This window comes from Cyphellophora attinorum, assembly GCF_001299255.1.
Source record: "Cyphellophora attinorum strain CBS 131958 chromosome Unknown Contig25, whole genome shotgun sequence".
Lineage (NCBI taxonomy): Eukaryota > Fungi > Ascomycota > Eurotiomycetes > Chaetothyriales > Cyphellophoraceae > Cyphellophora > Cyphellophora attinorum.
This window is the reverse complement of record NW_017253253.1, coordinates 262,137-277,560: the sequence shown is the minus strand read 5'-3', so window position 1 is coordinate 277,560 and position 15,424 is coordinate 262,137. Positions and strand designations below refer to the sequence as shown.

Genomic DNA, 15,424 nt, shown 5'->3' with positions numbered 1-15,424 from the left:
TCACCAATGATTGTATCAGGATCCCAAGAAGGGTCGACATTAGGGTCGGTCCAGATTAACGTAAATTGCCTGAGGCCCAACGACGATGCACCTTGGGAACATGAGCGGATAGGGTCGTTGGCAACCTTGCACACGTTCTCCGCTAGAGCGCCTTGCGTGATGGACCCTCCAACTTGTGCGAGAGTGTAGCCGTCGGATCGTATGAAGCCGCTTCCAGCGTAATAGAGTCTCCAGCTCTTTCCTGCTGTCTTCTTTTTCAAAGTCACACAGCTTGACGCAAGGCTGGCCTCTACGCTTTGTCTAGTCTGTAGTGCGTAGTCTGTGCTTGACATTTGATCTCCCGGAAAATCAAGTGGTTGTGCTGCGCAAGACATGAAAGCCAACACAGCAAGGGCGAAGACGCTTTGGAGTAGGTGCATGGTAGCGAGAGAAAGATTGTTCCTCAACTGGCGCTCTAGATGACCCCGAGAACAGTGTATCACAGTGTCTGCGATGACGCCCTCGTGCAAGGAGCTTGAGAATCGAGAGAGCCCGAAGAGCAGAGCCAAATCCCACAACTTGGACGAGCTCGTCCACGTTAAATGTAGAAACTTTCACTGCAAAGTGAGCTACAACCCCAAGCCTACCGCACGATTCAACTGCAAACACGATCCAGCCACTTTGACGAAACCTTATTCACTGACGGTAGCACGGACTTGTAGGCGTGTATCGTCCATCTTCTCTTCGGTCCAGCACAAAGTCCGTGTACATTGGTTCTTCTTACGGACATAATGCAGCTGAGGCTGCAAGCGACACATTCCTGATCGGAGCTAGAATTCCGATGACCGACATTACCGCGTTGTACTGCACTAACCTAGGTAGCTTTTAGCACTAAACTTAATTGTCCATTACTCCAGCTGTCTAGGTAAAGTACACTTCACTCTATCAGCTCCAGGGCTTCTATATCTATCTGAAATACAGCATTATGTTCGAATTCCTTATACACGAGTCATATTTCGCGGCATACACTGGATGTAACTATGGATATGTCCATTTATATTGCGCAGATGTGGCTTGATAGCTAGCGTCAGCATTGGCTCAGCTTCTGCCCGCTGCATACGACCTCACGGGAGTCCAGGTTGCTTGTGAAACAGCACAAGGAAATGCGGGATGACGCTCGTGTGTGGCACTGCTGGTTCTGACAGTCGAACATTCATTGGAGCTTGGAGTAGGCGCAGAATTCTGGCCAAATTGCCAGCTCAAACCAACACCGCCGTCGTTCCGCAATTGGAACACCCTTTAGGCCTTTCCCGCAACGTGGTAGCATCGTTGGCACAATCTGGCGGCGTACACCTGCAGTGGATTGTCGAGATTGTGGCACACCGCTGTCTCATATTCTTCGACTGTGAAGTCTACGCTCTGTCCGAATCTTTCTGCGGAGACTTATGCCGACAATGACGAGTAAAGCCTGAACATGACTTGGAGAGAATCGTTAGCGCATCAGGCGTGAGATTTCTCGGAGGCATCCTTACCTAACTGCCAGTGGCGCTACAGTAGCCCATGGCTTGAAGAACACCAACGCGAAAAGTCCAGCTCTCAGGGTTTCTGCAGGCCGTAGGCAAAGGTAGACGACTTCCACGATGAATACGGCCAGGAAAGCCAGCATGAAGAATATATCCTGCAACATGACCGTGGAGCCTGGCCGATGGTAAAAGTGACCGAATTGGTTCCTAGAGCACTGTCTTCTTCGCATTGTTTCCACTGTCGCTATCGGTGCGTTCACAAGGAAGTTGATACCATGAAGAACGGCGCCTGCGACATGGGGCCAGTCTCGAGCAAGAACACTCAGAGGACATGCTATTACACTGATGTAAACCATCAGGAATCTCAAGTAGTGGAGGTAGGGTATCACGCCCGTGGTGAATGAGTGCTCAAATCCGAGCTGCTCTGACGATAGAGTGGGATCTGCTTCACTCTCCGAACGTTCTATCGTAGGCTGAAGTATGCACTCAGTCTTCGTCGCCATATTTGAGATTTTCGTTGGGATGGCTGTGGGCGTGTGACGGTGCGGGATTGGAAGTGCCTCTCTTTGGTTCACGGAAGCCTAAGGTGTTGAACGCACTTCGTGTTGGTGAAGAAGATGAAGACAAAGGAATGCCTCTTGCTAATTTAACTTGCGCCCATCATCGCTGACTGCCTCATTGAAAGCTGAAAGCCCCCTCACGCCACCCAGACACGTAGGTTGCAGCAGATGGCAAATCTGATCAGCTGTATGTTGAGCGACGAACCCTGTCAAGTACGGACCCAGGTGAGCGAGCGTCTCGTGGCTAAACGGAGGACTACTTACACGTGGCACACGAACGCCGGGCTGAAAGAGCTGAGATTGTGCGCTGTACTCAGACTGTAGCGCGCTGCCCTGGAGTAGTCAACCATTTCTCTGCCCGTGTCCAGTCACAGACGCCAATAGCACGTTCTAGAGCGCACATGTATACTGCCTCAGAAGCGCGTGCGGCTGCCACGCTATTGGAACGAACTTCACCGAGTCGGTTTTCAAAAGCAATGTAAGCTTCGTATTGACGTCGAGAGCATCCAAGGGACGGTCTTTAATCACATGGATTGGTTGCTTCGGAATAGCCAAAGTTCTACCCGACTTCCATCCTACGCATTCTGGTCTCTTTCGGGCCCCAAGTTCGACTTCTTCCTGCGAATACTTGCTCTGAATGTAGACCTGTCCGCCACCCACGCAAAAACGCTCATGAATGTAGCTGCAATCATAAGTACTGCCGAGAATACGATCAGAGAGCGCCATCCTGGGCCACCAGCAAACGCTCGCGACCTGACCAAGCCATAGGTTCCCAATTCGGAGTCATTGGCTGGGTTGAGAAGCACTTCACTTGTAGGTGCACTGACCATATACGCAGTGCCTCGAGCGACATTCAACCAGGCGTAGACTTGCTGTGAATCATCTCGCCCTTGGTCATTCTGCTGTCGTACTGATACAGATGCCTCTGACTTTTCGTTGACCGCTGGAAGGGGTGCAGTTTCATCTGTGGCGTACGAAGACGATGACATCTGCCGGAAACAGCGGCTCATGCGCGAAGCCAGGCTCGAAAATCCTTGACCCGCGAAACTGAAAACGGTTATGAATGTTGCCAACATGCCGAGGCGTGCAGAGGTGAGGCTGAGCATCGATGCAACACCCCAAAACACGATCATACTGATGGCGCATGCGATAGTTGTGAGGACCATGAGCAACTGCGGAGGTCCCAGGTCCGACAGATGTCCAAACAGTGGTTTTGAAATGACTCCTGTGGTGTTATATAGCGCGAGTAGCAGAGGACCGGTGTATGTTGGCAGACCAAGAATGTCCGCAGAGTAGGTTGAAATGTAGAACTTTGGGATTGCGTAGCCAACACTCTCCAGAAAATAGGCCACCAACATGACGTAAAAGAGGACTTGGTAATAATAGGGTCGAACCATCGAGATTGTTGATAGAGTTGAGGTCGGTCGTATCTCAGCGATGGCCGAACCGGTAGCACCCACTGGAAGCACCCGCTTAAGTGGTGAAGAGGCGCCCCTCTCGTGCACGAAAGGCAGAGCGGCAAGCGGCACTGCCCCCACAAGGGCAGTCATGATGAAAAAGGTGGTCTTTCTTCCATGGGCGTGGAGTGAATAATTGATCAGGAAGCCCAGCCCAATACTAACAAGCTTTGTCGAAGCAAAACAAATGCCATATGCAAAGCCTCGTCGCTTGACGAACCACGAGTTGAGGATCATAAGCGATGGGTACCCCACAAACAGCGCTCCAATGCCCAGCAAAACACCTTGCGTCAAGATAAGCAGGGCAACAGAACGACAAAATGCCGCAGAAAGTAGGGCGACAAAACTGAGTAGCCAACCAAAGCCGATGTAGTACAGAAGAGGAAGTTGGGGCGTCAGCTTGAGACAAGCGTAGACCATTAGCGGCGCGAAAAGCGACATGATACCGTTTGAGATACCGCCTATCCAAACTGCTCGATCGGCGTGTTCGTATCTTTGCAGCACATAGTACTGGAAGAAGACACCGAACGAAGAGATGACCCCTGTTGACGCGCTCTTGATTAGTTTTGCTCATACTAAGCCTATGGATCTGGAGGAGTATTACCGAATGGCATCATTGAAAGAAGGGTGACAGCAGCCAGGACACCGTACGCTGCGCGACCTTCGTCCATGGGCGGCAAATCTGCTTCAAAAGCAAGCGGTCTTGGCTGGTCCATACTGTTACGGCTCTCCTTTTCGATGGCTTCTGTGATCAACAAAGATGCAGGCGTGTTGTCGGGCCCCGACTTCTCCGATGCCATTTCCGGTCGAGGCTCAGTGCCGGTTCGCATGGCAAGGACTTCGTACGGCAGCGGGTGACGCTACAATGGGTGGGAGAGAGAGGTGATAGACAGTCTGTAAAAGTCGAGTACTGGACAAGGCTACCTATGTTCAGGATTTCTACGTCCATACTGTATGTGTTGTGCACATTGGCCGTAAAGTATTGAATGCTGATTCACCCAAGCAACAGCCCTGGAGGTGTGGAGTCCTGAGGTCTTATTGGGAATGGGTGGATAAGTGTATACAGAATATAGTAGCTGAGGAACACTGAATTCAGCTACTTGCGCTCGTTGCTTCCAAGTACTTACCTAGGTAGTGCCAGTAACGTTCTATTACTACCTTGGATGAAGTATACGAATTCTAGCGTTCCAGTCGCATGGAGGAGGTGGTTGCTTGGAGAGGCTTCAGCTGTCGTGAATCAGCAAGCACAGCAGGCCTGCAACAACCTCGCCAGACCCAGATCTCTGATGCAATCAGCACGTGCACGTAGCAGGTAGGACTGGCTGGAAAAGGAGCAAATACCACCGGCAGCCCTACCTACAATGAAGGTACCAATAAAGTTCGTCGTTGCTTTTGCGACAAGCTCCACTATGCTTCGTGAAGCCGTGGACGGAAAAGCAGCATAACACTTGAGTTCCGAATTCATGCGGAGCCCTGGAGGTTGAAGCACATTCCTTCCGCCGGACATTCCTTGCAAATTCCCAAAGTTCACTTTAGGGTTCGGAGACTGTCAATTTCGCGTGGGACCACGTTCCAACCCTAGTCGGACTGCAATTCTTACTTTCCGTGCCTGTATACGGCCCTTATCTCAGTGGTCTCGGCCATCTTCGACGTTAAGGCTGAGCGGTGTAGCCCGAGGTATGGCTTGCTTGAGGAACCTTCTTCTTGAGGACAGGGGCTCCCCACTCCGACACAATGTCCTCCGAGCGGTGTCGGATTCTTTCGGCCCCAGGAATCAAGCAGAGCTTACTCGTCGCACTCGTACGAGGCTATGCCTTCCTGACTCGTTCACCTCTATGACCCGTTCGAATGACAGAATGCAGATGGCATACCTCGTAGCTGCTCTTGAGTCTTGATAAAGCTGTAACTTTAAGGTCAGTGAAGGTAAGTTCCTAGTATGATAGGTTCAGTAGTAGCTGAGGTGGGAGCTGCAGCCAAGATTGACAGCCGAACGCAAACTCATGGTTCGCAGCTGCACGCATCGTGCGCTCTAGACTACCTCGTTGTTGTGGACAGCCGCGCAGGAGTGAAGCGAAGTCAGGTCAGCCTCGCAATCCTGGCAAACATACCTGCAGTAGTACCAGAAGCACTGGTCCCCGGCCATAGGGCCTCGGAGTGCAACCACAAGACTCAACTCGCGGACGTCAAAGCTGAGCGATGTATGCGATGAGGTTCCTCTGTACAAGTTGCTTCAGCTACCTGCGAGCCTCGGCGAGATTGTCGCTATTTTACACATACACTGATTTGTCCTTTGGGTGGTAAGCCGAAAGCACTTGCCTGAGACGCGAGCCGCACTGTGAAGCATAAGACTGCAAAGTTGTCGGAAGATTAGTAATTCAGGCAAGTGAGAGTGGTCATCCCTATCAGGATATGTAAGTGAGTATTTTCGGAGTTATTGGAGTGGCCATTGTCTGCTTGAAGAGTTGATGGTCTAAGTTCCTAATATGGGAAGTCGGCGGTTGACTCCTTCCCTTCCAGCCCCGGGATTCCATGGTCGCTAGCGCTCACCAGATGCGGCACTGAGTCCATTCGTCAAGCCAAGTACTTGTTGAAGAACTGGATGCCTTGCTTCTCGGCGTCATCCATGGCTCTCTTGTCTTTGTCGGAACTCCAGTCACTGGACAAGAAAGTCAGTCAAGCAAATTGTACAGAGAGATGCCCAAAGCATCGCAGCTGGTCTACCGCACCGACCAACCATGTGGGGGTGTAATTGAAGTCATCCGCAAGTCTCAACAGAATGGAAAGCAGCGTGGACTAAGACTCACCCTCGGAGCGCAAAACCGTGGACCTGGTCTTCATAGTACCGAATATCGGTCGGGACATCCTTCCTCTCAGTATCAAGATATGTCTTGATCTGTTCGTTGGTCTTCTGGTCCATTAGACTATCTTTGGTGCCAACAGCGATACTGAGCGGCTTGTTGACCTTTTCGAAGTCGCTTGGGACCTGCGGAAGTCAGTAGGAGGATACAGCATGACGGACGAAGTGACGCGGGGATTTCGGCTCGTGGAGCAGGTCGTGCGCCGGTGGAAGAGTGGAAGGAACACTCACGCTCAGTAAAGACGGGTGACAGGCATACGCGGCGTCCACACCACCGACGTTGCCCTCCTCTCGTGGACTGTGGGCTTGAAGGATGGCATACCTGCCGCCCCAGCAGAAGCCGATGGCGCCAACTTTCTGAGTTCCTGGAATCTGCCTCACAGTGTTGATGAATCCACTGATGATGGGCTCCGAAACTCCTTCGCGATGCTTCGCAAGCCACGGACCCAGTGTGGCCATGACATCAACCGTGCCTTTGGTTTTATCGATGATGCCTGCCTGCTCTCTCACCTTGAGCGGCGGCTCAACACTTTGGAGAAACTCTTCCGGCAACGAGTCGCTTGGTGGACATCCGGGATGTAGCAGTAGAAGCCGGCTTTGGCGTAATTGTCGGCCAGCAAGCGAACATTCTTGAACTTCCAGCCGAAGATGTCGGTGATGAAGACGATGGACTTGGCGGTGGATTTTGACTCGGGCTCTGAGACATATACGTCGGTGCCACCGATCGTGTCCTCACGCCCTTTAGGCGTACCCGAGTGAACGCTGCCACTGAGGCAGCATGAGGACATACCAATTTGAGTTGACATCTTGGCTAAGTGTTTGGCCTAGGATAATGAATGAGTTTGTTTGACCGACTTCTCGAGGAGAACGAAGAAATGAAAGACAAGATATATTGCATACGTTACCGTATGCTACTCTGACGTAGTGACTGTTGAGTTCACCTTTGATGGTGGGGTAGACGAAGTTTCATATCAAATCATTGCACGGAAGTGGTTGGTATCGTCGTCGACGCACGACACGATCAGCCATTTAAGCGCGCGGCCCGTACGGAAAAAGCACGTACTTGCCTTTCAGCTCGAAAACTTGTGGTAACTGTGACATGTTGTGGAAGTCACATTGGGGACGAGGCTTTGATACAGCCTCGCAATCTCGTTCATCCCTCTCGCACTTTCGCAGACAAGAGCACTCTTCAGAGGTGTTGACCGTCGGGTACCAGATACATAGGTAGTGCTTACGTCTGAGCACACGTACGAACCACCGAGCGTGATGGCGTCCACTCCGCCATTCCCTTACATCACCTGAGACCAAAACACTTGTGTGCACAGCTGTTATCGCCAGCTTCGCGCCCATCATGAAGTCACTCGCGGCCCTCGTACTGCTTTGTTCATCCATAGCCCTTGCCGACAGCTTCCAAGAACCCCTCGCGAACCAGCGGCCACGGACGCACCGAGTCGCAGTAATAGGAGGCGGCGCAGCCGGTGCATCGACCGCGTACCACCTGCACAAGTTTGCTGGTGAACGTTCGCTGGATACAACCCTCCAGGTCACGTTGTTCGAGAAAGAAAACCGTATAGGTGGACGGACAACCACAGTCAATGCACTGAATGATACACGCTTCCCTACCGAGCTAGGAGGTAGTATCTTCGTCCGTATCAATCAAATTCTCTACAACCTTACCCAGGAATTCGGCCTGTCGACCGATGCCAGGGTCTTTGGCGATGAGGTCACTTCAGACTACGACCTGGGCGTATGGAACGGTAAGGAGTTTGTGTTCAAGCAGAGCAACAGTGATAGTCGATGGCAGGGCTACTGGGACATCGCCAAGCTGCTCTGGAAGTATGGTCTGGCACCAGTTCGGACCAGGAATCTCGCTCGCACTGTGGTTGACAAATTCTTGAGGTTCTATGAGAAGCCGCATTTCCCATTCGCGTCGCTCGGAAACGTGATCGAGAACAATGAGCTCCTCGAGTACATCTCTATGAGTGGGAAGGATCTCCTCGCGGCATATAATGCCGATGGTGCCTTTGCTAATGACATCGTACAGGCTTCTACCCGTGTGAACTATGCCCAGAATCTAGACCAAATCCACGGCGTGGAGTCCATGGTTTGCATGTCGACCGAAGGTGGCATGAGCGTTGACAATGGCAATTGGCAGATATTCCACGAAGCAGTGAGGCACTCGGGAGCTGAAGCCGTCATGGATACGTCCATCACCAAAGTCACCAGGAATGCTTCGGATTCGACAGCATCTTACATCCTCTCGACAAGCGACGAAACCGACTTCGGACCTTTCGACGCTGTCGTGCTCGCCGCACCGTATCAATTCGCCAATATCGAATTCGACCCGCCTCTGAAACATGTGCCGGAAAGTATTGATTATGTCTCACTATACGTCACGCTGTTTACCTCGCCACACTTCTTGTCACCAGCTTTCTTCGGCCTATCGCCAGACTCACAAGCTGAAGTGCCGTCGACCGTCTTGACGACTCTCCCAGAAGACGCAGATAAGGATGATGACTTGCACGACTTTTTTAGCATTTCTCACTTGAGCACGTTATACGCATCCGATGCCGCCGTTGCAGAAAATGCCAATTTGTCGATCCCACAGAATCTGTATAAGATCTTTTCGCACGGGCCTCTGACTGGGGATTTCATATCGAAGCTACTCAACTTCGACCACACCTCGACTGCCGGCAAGTCGGATCCCATCTCAGAGCTGCCATCCTGGGACGTCTCATGGCAGCTGGAGAAGGTCTGGCACAGCTACCCTTACGAAATACCGCGAACCGAGTTCGAGCGTATCAAGCTTGAAGGCGATGATCGACATGATGGTTCTGGCATCTGGTACACAAGTGGTATTGAGAGCTTCATCTCGACCATGGAGACTAGTGCACTGATGGGTGCGAATGTTGCTGGCCTCATTGTGCAGGAACTCGGGAATCCATATTGAGTGACCAATCTTGGTGCAGCAGAAGGTTCCCCCGTTCTCGGAATCTATCAGGACTCATATGGCTGGTCATGTCGTCTGCACACCGCTTCTGATGCAGCTCAACTCAACCCAGCAAGAAAGTCTGCATAGGTAGATCGGCTACAAATTTTTCGACTTCGTTCCATCTATCCGCCAGATTGTTCTCATACCCAGGCTTGACGCTGAGATCGAACACGATCAGACCTGTGCGGTACCACAGTCCTTCTCTATCTTCGACCGCGACTGTCCATAGCGTCTTGCTCCGCCGATCGAGTGTCTTGCTGTCGGAGGTTGCCAGCACCATCGCTAGTGAGAATTTCTTCTCTGGTGGCTTGTGGGGTGGTTGTGTCGGGAGTGTATGGTAGTCTTGGAAGATCTGCGTTCGTATGAGCTCCACTGCTTTGGTGGCAGCCGAATCCATGCTGTTCAGGGATATGCGTCTCTTACTGCTAGGTGATTCGGAGACTGTGTATTCAATCGTAGGTGCTTTGATCTCCAACAAGCGAGTCTCTTCCGACAGCAACTGGCCGCCGCTGTGGGAGTCCAAGAAGACGTTAAGCGGAAGACCTTCGCCATTCGCTCGTATGACACAGATTTGGGCGGCCGTGGCAAAATTCTCCACGGTGAATTCTTGCTCAGTGCGAGGGAGCAGATCATAAAGTGTTCCCCAGCGCGAAGAAGCCCAGGACCAAGACGGGAAAGCATTGGACTTCGTGACCATCTCCGCGGGTCTAGGGGCCCACTCCATCTCATCGAATGATCCACCATGGGTATAGATCTTGACGTGGGAGTTTGTCCAAAGCAGACCTATACAGAAGCCTAGTGCTGTGTTACTGCTATCTGCGAGGTCCTTCCCGGGGCCGACATCGAGACAGACAATTCCCCACAGCGACTTCCACGGCAGAATGTTGAGGTAACCTCTGATTGCGTCAAGGGCATCGCTCTCTCTGGTCAAATTTCGAGAGCAAAAGTCTTTGATGTGTCTGAAGAAATGTCTGATCGTCATCTCTGATCCAGACGATGAGATTGGTCGGTTTGCGTTCATCCATCCGGATCTCGCGTCAAGCCAGCCGGAGTCTATCAGTTGTGAGCTTTCGACATATTCGCAGAAGGCGCCACTTGCGTGCATGACTGCTGCTGCGCCATCTGTGGCATAGATGAGGCATTTCGAGAGGAGGCACTCTTGTAGCACCCAGCCACGCGTAGCATAAGTAGTGTGCGAAATCACAGTACCGAGCGAGCCCAGATCCAATCCCAGAGTCCCATGTTGAGTCCTGGTCGAGAACGGCACAGTCCTTTCATGACTTACCCCAGGTATGGCCTCGTTGCAGTTGGAGCCAAGACTGACCACTGTGGCCCAAGCGTTTGCGAAGATGCTCGCCATCTTCGCAAGCTCTCCTCGGAGTTCTATCGTATCATTGTACTGGATGCAATAACGATCTACCCACAAGTACTGCTTTCCCAGATTCTTGGTGAACTCGATTGCATCGCGAATCGTCCGAGGTGCATACTCTAGCGTCACTCGCCCCGTGGCGTGTTCTGGCCTGCGTTGTCGCGACGATGAACGACCAATGACGTAGCTCAGCGCAACATACTCGGCATCTGTCGTAGCATCCACGATGGCTAGACTGTAGCAGTCTAGCAGCCTGATCTTGGTTGCGGCCCTCGGAGATCTGGTAAGTGTTTCGCATCTCGTCGTAGCCATGTCGTCCTGCAGGCCCTCCAGTCTCTCAGATAGCCAGGTGTAGTTGATGTAGGGGTCAACAACGATGCCATCCTCATCATCGACGGAGAGGTTCATGTGCCACGACGCCAGGCCGACATCTGTGGCTTGGTGACCACGCCGCCTTGAAAGCAGCTGCATGTAGAAGCGGGGATGTTCCGCGCGAATAGACCAGACGCAGAGAGTCACGGAGAACGTAGGCTTGATTGTGTTCGTTGCATCCCAGACCCAGTGGCATAATGTGCATAGCGGACAGTTGCCATGGTCTCGGAAGAGCCATCCTTCCTCAGACTCGAAGATGATTTCAGAGGAGTTCAGGCGGCTGGCAGCGCTGAAGTCGATGGTTTGGCAGATTTCGCATAAGTCGTCGACATCAGCATGAGGCGAGCCTCCTCTTGAAGGCGCCATGGGTGGCTCTGCAAGCTGTTGCGGTCAAGATTTCGGCTTTTTGGTAGCTACATTCAAGTCAGTAACGACTGTTCCGATGCCCAGCGCATACGACCCAGCACTCATCAGCAGTGCGGCATCAGCACGGAGTGTGAGATGGCAGCAGCCGCCACCGAGGCATAGACTCGCCCCTGCTCGTAAGGCAGACTCTTCGAAGGGTTCCGAAACAAGGCAGTAGCTGATTGATGCTTTGGCTACGGTGAGTCAGTTCCCCCTCCCCCGCATGCTGTGTCGTGCCTGCATCGAGTCCTGGAGACGTGTTTGGCAAGAGCATGACGGCACCTGCAAGTTCAGACGCATGTAGGTCAACGTTGAAGGTGGAAGGTACCATGGAGCAGGGTAGACGGCAGGTGTCCGCTGTCCGACGTGAAGACGGCTCACGTCAGACCGGTTGACACAACCTTGAATAGAAATATATTTGTGCCAGTCATTCCCGTCACAAAGTAGGTCAACATGGCCTTACTTAAGGAAGTCCCTACTCTTCGATATTATAGCTGGCGTTGTAAGCTATCTACACATCCCCTACATACTCCCACTCGGGCTCTGCGCCCATCGGCCCAGCCTGTGCCCTTGTATAGCTCTTCCCGTGCACATACCGACTCACCATCGGCTCTTCGTCAATCGCACAGTGTATCTCGCCATCTCTTCCCCTGAACCAGCCCAACGCATAGGTCTTGTTCAAGCCTTTGAGCCTTGCCTCCATCTGCTTATTCGTCATCTTCTCCGTGTCAATGAAGTCCGTCAACATATTGGAGGAGTAGATGAAGGCCAGATTTGCCGCAATCGTGGACGGCTCTCGAGGCAGGAAAGGGTGTCGCCGCCGCCAGTAGACGAGGGCGGTGGTGATGAGGACGAATATTAGGATGACGAGCGACAAGATCAAGGAGACCCAGAAGGAGACGTAGGTCTCATCCTGATTTGATCCCTCGGAGTCTGTTTTGTGCAGGAACTCCACGCTGTTCACTGAAAATGAACCGACAGTGACGGTGAAGACATCGAGAGCGACGGAGGATAGACCAACCAGCATGACGAGCCAGTGCCGATTGGCGAGCGCCTGGAAAGGCATGATGCCGTAGATGGAGGCTTGGTAGTCGAGTGTGAGGGAATGCTCAGGCCGGGCTCGGCCAAGGGAGAGGCGGTAGTAGGGCTCCATGAGCCGAACGTCGGCTTCGAAAGTGTTGAAGATGAGCTTGAGGAGGGTGGCAAGGAGAATCGGTAGCCACGGCGCCGCGTTGGGCACTATACGTGCATCCGTGAGAGATATTAGAGGGATGGTTATTAGGCCGAAGACCATGAATCCCATGAAGGGGAACGCGGCGCCTGCTCGGAGCATCGGCGGATGGGGACTGCTAGACTTCATATCGCTGTCGACGTATGGATCTTCCTTAGTGTCGTACTCGCCTTGCCAGATAGAGGACTTGTAGAGGACATAGCGGCGATGCTGCAGTTTCTTGTGCAACTGAGCACGATTTGCCTCGTCTGTGCCTTTGAAGTCGCGGAGAATGTGAGACTTCGTTGCCATGGACGCGATGCCGGCAATGCCCTTCGGATCGCTGAGAAGTCCAGATCTTCGCCGCAGTTGGAAGAGTAGGACGACTGTGATGATTGCAACCAGGAGGTAGCTTACTGACAAGATCCGCGACCATACCGTGTTGACACGGACCCAGTATCTGAATTGGTCAGTGTCGCCACACAGGCCATTGACAATGTTCTCATCCTGGCAGCTCTCGTCCGGATTTTCAATAAACTGGAGGGAGGGATTCTGTACCGCCGGACCGATCATGGAGGCAATGATGTTACCAGTGGTGGACAGAAGAACCGCCCACTGCTTCAACCTCCAAGCCTTGAATGGCACAAAATACTGAAACATCGTCAGGTGATCGCAATTTAGACTCGTTGCTGCTGTGGCTCCTGTAGACTGTGATAGCTGGTAATAAGGCTCTAGGCGGCGAATCTCGAAGTCCATGAGCGTGAAAAAGACGGAGTATGCCACAGCGATAATCGTAGGCAAGTCTGGCACTTGTCAGCTCGTGGTCACACGACGATTGTGAGCTCTTACATTTCCAAGCGAAGAACTTCATCGTCGGCACACTCTTTACATTATTGAACACAATTAGTCCGCCCTCCTCCCTCGTCTTCCTTATCGACATCTGGCACAAACCTTCCTGAACCCCAGCTATAGCGAGAGCCATGACTATCAGAACTAGGATGTAAAATGTCTTCATCGGGAAAGGCTTCCAGTTCGGCACGTCGGGATCCTGAGGAAAGAAGTAGGATTTGTGTTCTTCTTGGGCTGTGATTGAACCAAATGTGCTCGCACGATTGCCATTGAGCAGTTGATCGAATGATGCTGTGCTCTGTCGAAAAGGAATACTCGCTGGCCCTTCAAATTGACTCAGATCAATCACACTCTCGTTCACTTCGACGATTGTGTTCTTCTCGCTGGCCAATTTCTGCCCTATATTTCGTACTGTCTTGTGCCGTTCTAGCTGATTTGCAGCATCGTCGCGAGCTGCTGGCATCCTCTTTGATGCTTTCGTGGGATTCCGTCTCAGCTGGGCACCAATCTGATTCATGCCTTCTCCAATGCCATCTTGCACTGACCGGCGCTTGTCAACAAATTCGCGGAACTTTGGCTTTGCGGAGCGAGTGGCGGCTGGAGATACGTATTCGGTGTCTTCATCGTCCAAAGCTCGCTGATTGCTGGGTCCCGGTTGCATGTCATTCAATTCGAAGCCGAGCCCTTCGAGCGACGACAAATCCACGGGACCTTGGTCAGGGTCGTTGTCGTCATCCATCTTCTCGTACCTTTGTTGTCGCCGCACGGAGCGAAAGCGCGTCCCTGTCAGTGGCGACTTCATAGTGGTCATGCGCCGAACCAACGACGAGACTGTCGATATTGCGCCTGGCGTTCTTCTCTGTGTCGGCGAGAGCTGGCTTGGGTTGTCAGGTTCTTGGCGATCATCGTCTCGATATGTTCCATGGAATTGGCTGTCATCTTGCATAGATCGTACGGACGAGTGGCGCGAATGCTGTGCTCGATGATCCGAAGCTGATGGCAGAGCTTCGGCAATGTCTAATTCTTCGTCCTCTGGTATCAGGGTGAAAGCCTCGCGACGCCTGGACGAGGGCCCTGGGCGATCATCGTAGTCTTCGTCGTGACTCATGGTCTCAGTGTGCACGCGTGAGGACCCGCGTCACCTGTCAGAATCGTGCTCCGCAAGGGCAGAGTTCCTAGAACCTGTTCCGCGCATGTTTTGTTGAGACTTCTATGTACAGAGGCTGTTGCGGAATACAGACCCAAGTGCTTCCGTTTCCGATATCCAAGTCGCGCAAGGGCCGATCCACACTTCAACACGATCGCGCGGGCCGGAGCGCCTGGCTTACGTTGAATGTAGAGCCTTTGTAGATTAGAATCCCATGAATCGCTTCCTGAAGCGCACGATATGGGAAACGGAGTCGAAAGCGTGTGAAGTGCAAAGGATCGAATTGTTGAAGAAGTCAGCAGGAGTTGTCCCCTCCAGCGCCAGCAGTCGCGAAATCGATAAAGGCGATCCCCGTGGCAAGTCAAGCTCCCAAAGTGGACTGTCGCTTGCGCCGGTGACTAAGGTGCAATTTCAGCACTATGACCGGTCAGAAGCAGCCGTCCGGCACGACTGAGTCTTTGAATACAAGAGTCTCAGGACATCCGTCGTCGAAGACTCACAAAGACATCGAGATAAGATCCAACAGCTTGGTCGAGCTGAATAACTCTTCCCGCAAATTGACAGGCCTTGTGCAGATGGGTTCCTGTCAGGATCTGGGTGCTGGAGCATAAGCGGTGTCTAAGGGAAGCTTCGGGCCTAGCCCTACGGAAACAAGAAACCAATACGGCTGCACAACTTCGTAGTCCTCCCCATTCTGACGAAGA

At 52.4% G+C, this 15,424-nt stretch overlaps 5 protein-coding genes across 5 annotated transcripts; 1 reads left to right on the top strand and 4 right to left on the bottom strand.

The window, feature by feature from the left end:
- Positions 1-2,637: 2,637 nt before the first annotated feature.
- AB675_1530 (uncharacterized protein) lies at positions 2,638-4,319 on the bottom strand (the record flags this gene model as incomplete). Its single annotated transcript, XM_018141429.1, has 2 exons — positions 2,638-4,061; positions 4,124-4,319. 2 exons carry the CDS (start codon positions 4,317-4,319, stop codon positions 2,638-2,640), a joined length of 1,620 nt encoding a protein of 539 aa, XP_017997178.1.
- Positions 4,320-6,090: 1,771 nt separating this feature from the next.
- Positions 6,091-7,182, bottom strand: AB675_1529 (Protein AIM2; the record flags this gene model as incomplete). Its single annotated transcript, XM_018141427.1, has 5 exons — positions 6,091-6,175; positions 6,324-6,502; positions 6,608-6,886; positions 6,946-7,115; positions 7,167-7,182. The coding sequence occupies 5 exons, from the start codon at positions 7,180-7,182 to the stop codon at positions 6,091-6,093; spliced, it is 729 nt and encodes a 242-aa protein (XP_017997216.1).
- Positions 7,183-7,727: 545 nt separating this feature from the next.
- AB675_1528 (Farnesylcysteine lyase) lies at positions 7,728-9,326 on the top strand (the record flags this gene model as incomplete). The annotated part of the gene is made up of 1 exon (XM_018141426.1): positions 7,728-9,326. The coding sequence occupies one exon, from the start codon at positions 7,728-7,730 to the stop codon at positions 9,324-9,326; it is 1,599 nt and encodes a 532-aa protein (XP_017997238.1).
- A 103-nt stretch (positions 9,327-9,429) lies between these two features.
- On the bottom strand, positions 9,430-11,475 carry AB675_1527 (uncharacterized protein; the record flags this gene model as incomplete). Its single annotated transcript, XM_018141425.1, has 1 exon — positions 9,430-11,475. The coding sequence occupies one exon, from the start codon at positions 11,473-11,475 to the stop codon at positions 9,430-9,432; it is 2,046 nt and encodes a 681-aa protein (XP_017997174.1).
- Positions 11,476-12,025: 550 nt separating this feature from the next.
- Positions 12,026-14,681, bottom strand: AB675_1526 (uncharacterized protein; the record flags this gene model as incomplete). Its single annotated transcript, XM_018141424.1, has 2 exons — positions 12,026-13,527; positions 13,574-14,681. 2 exons carry the CDS (start codon positions 14,679-14,681, stop codon positions 12,026-12,028), a joined length of 2,610 nt encoding a protein of 869 aa, XP_017997193.1.
- Between the last annotated feature and the right edge of the window lie 743 nt (positions 14,682-15,424).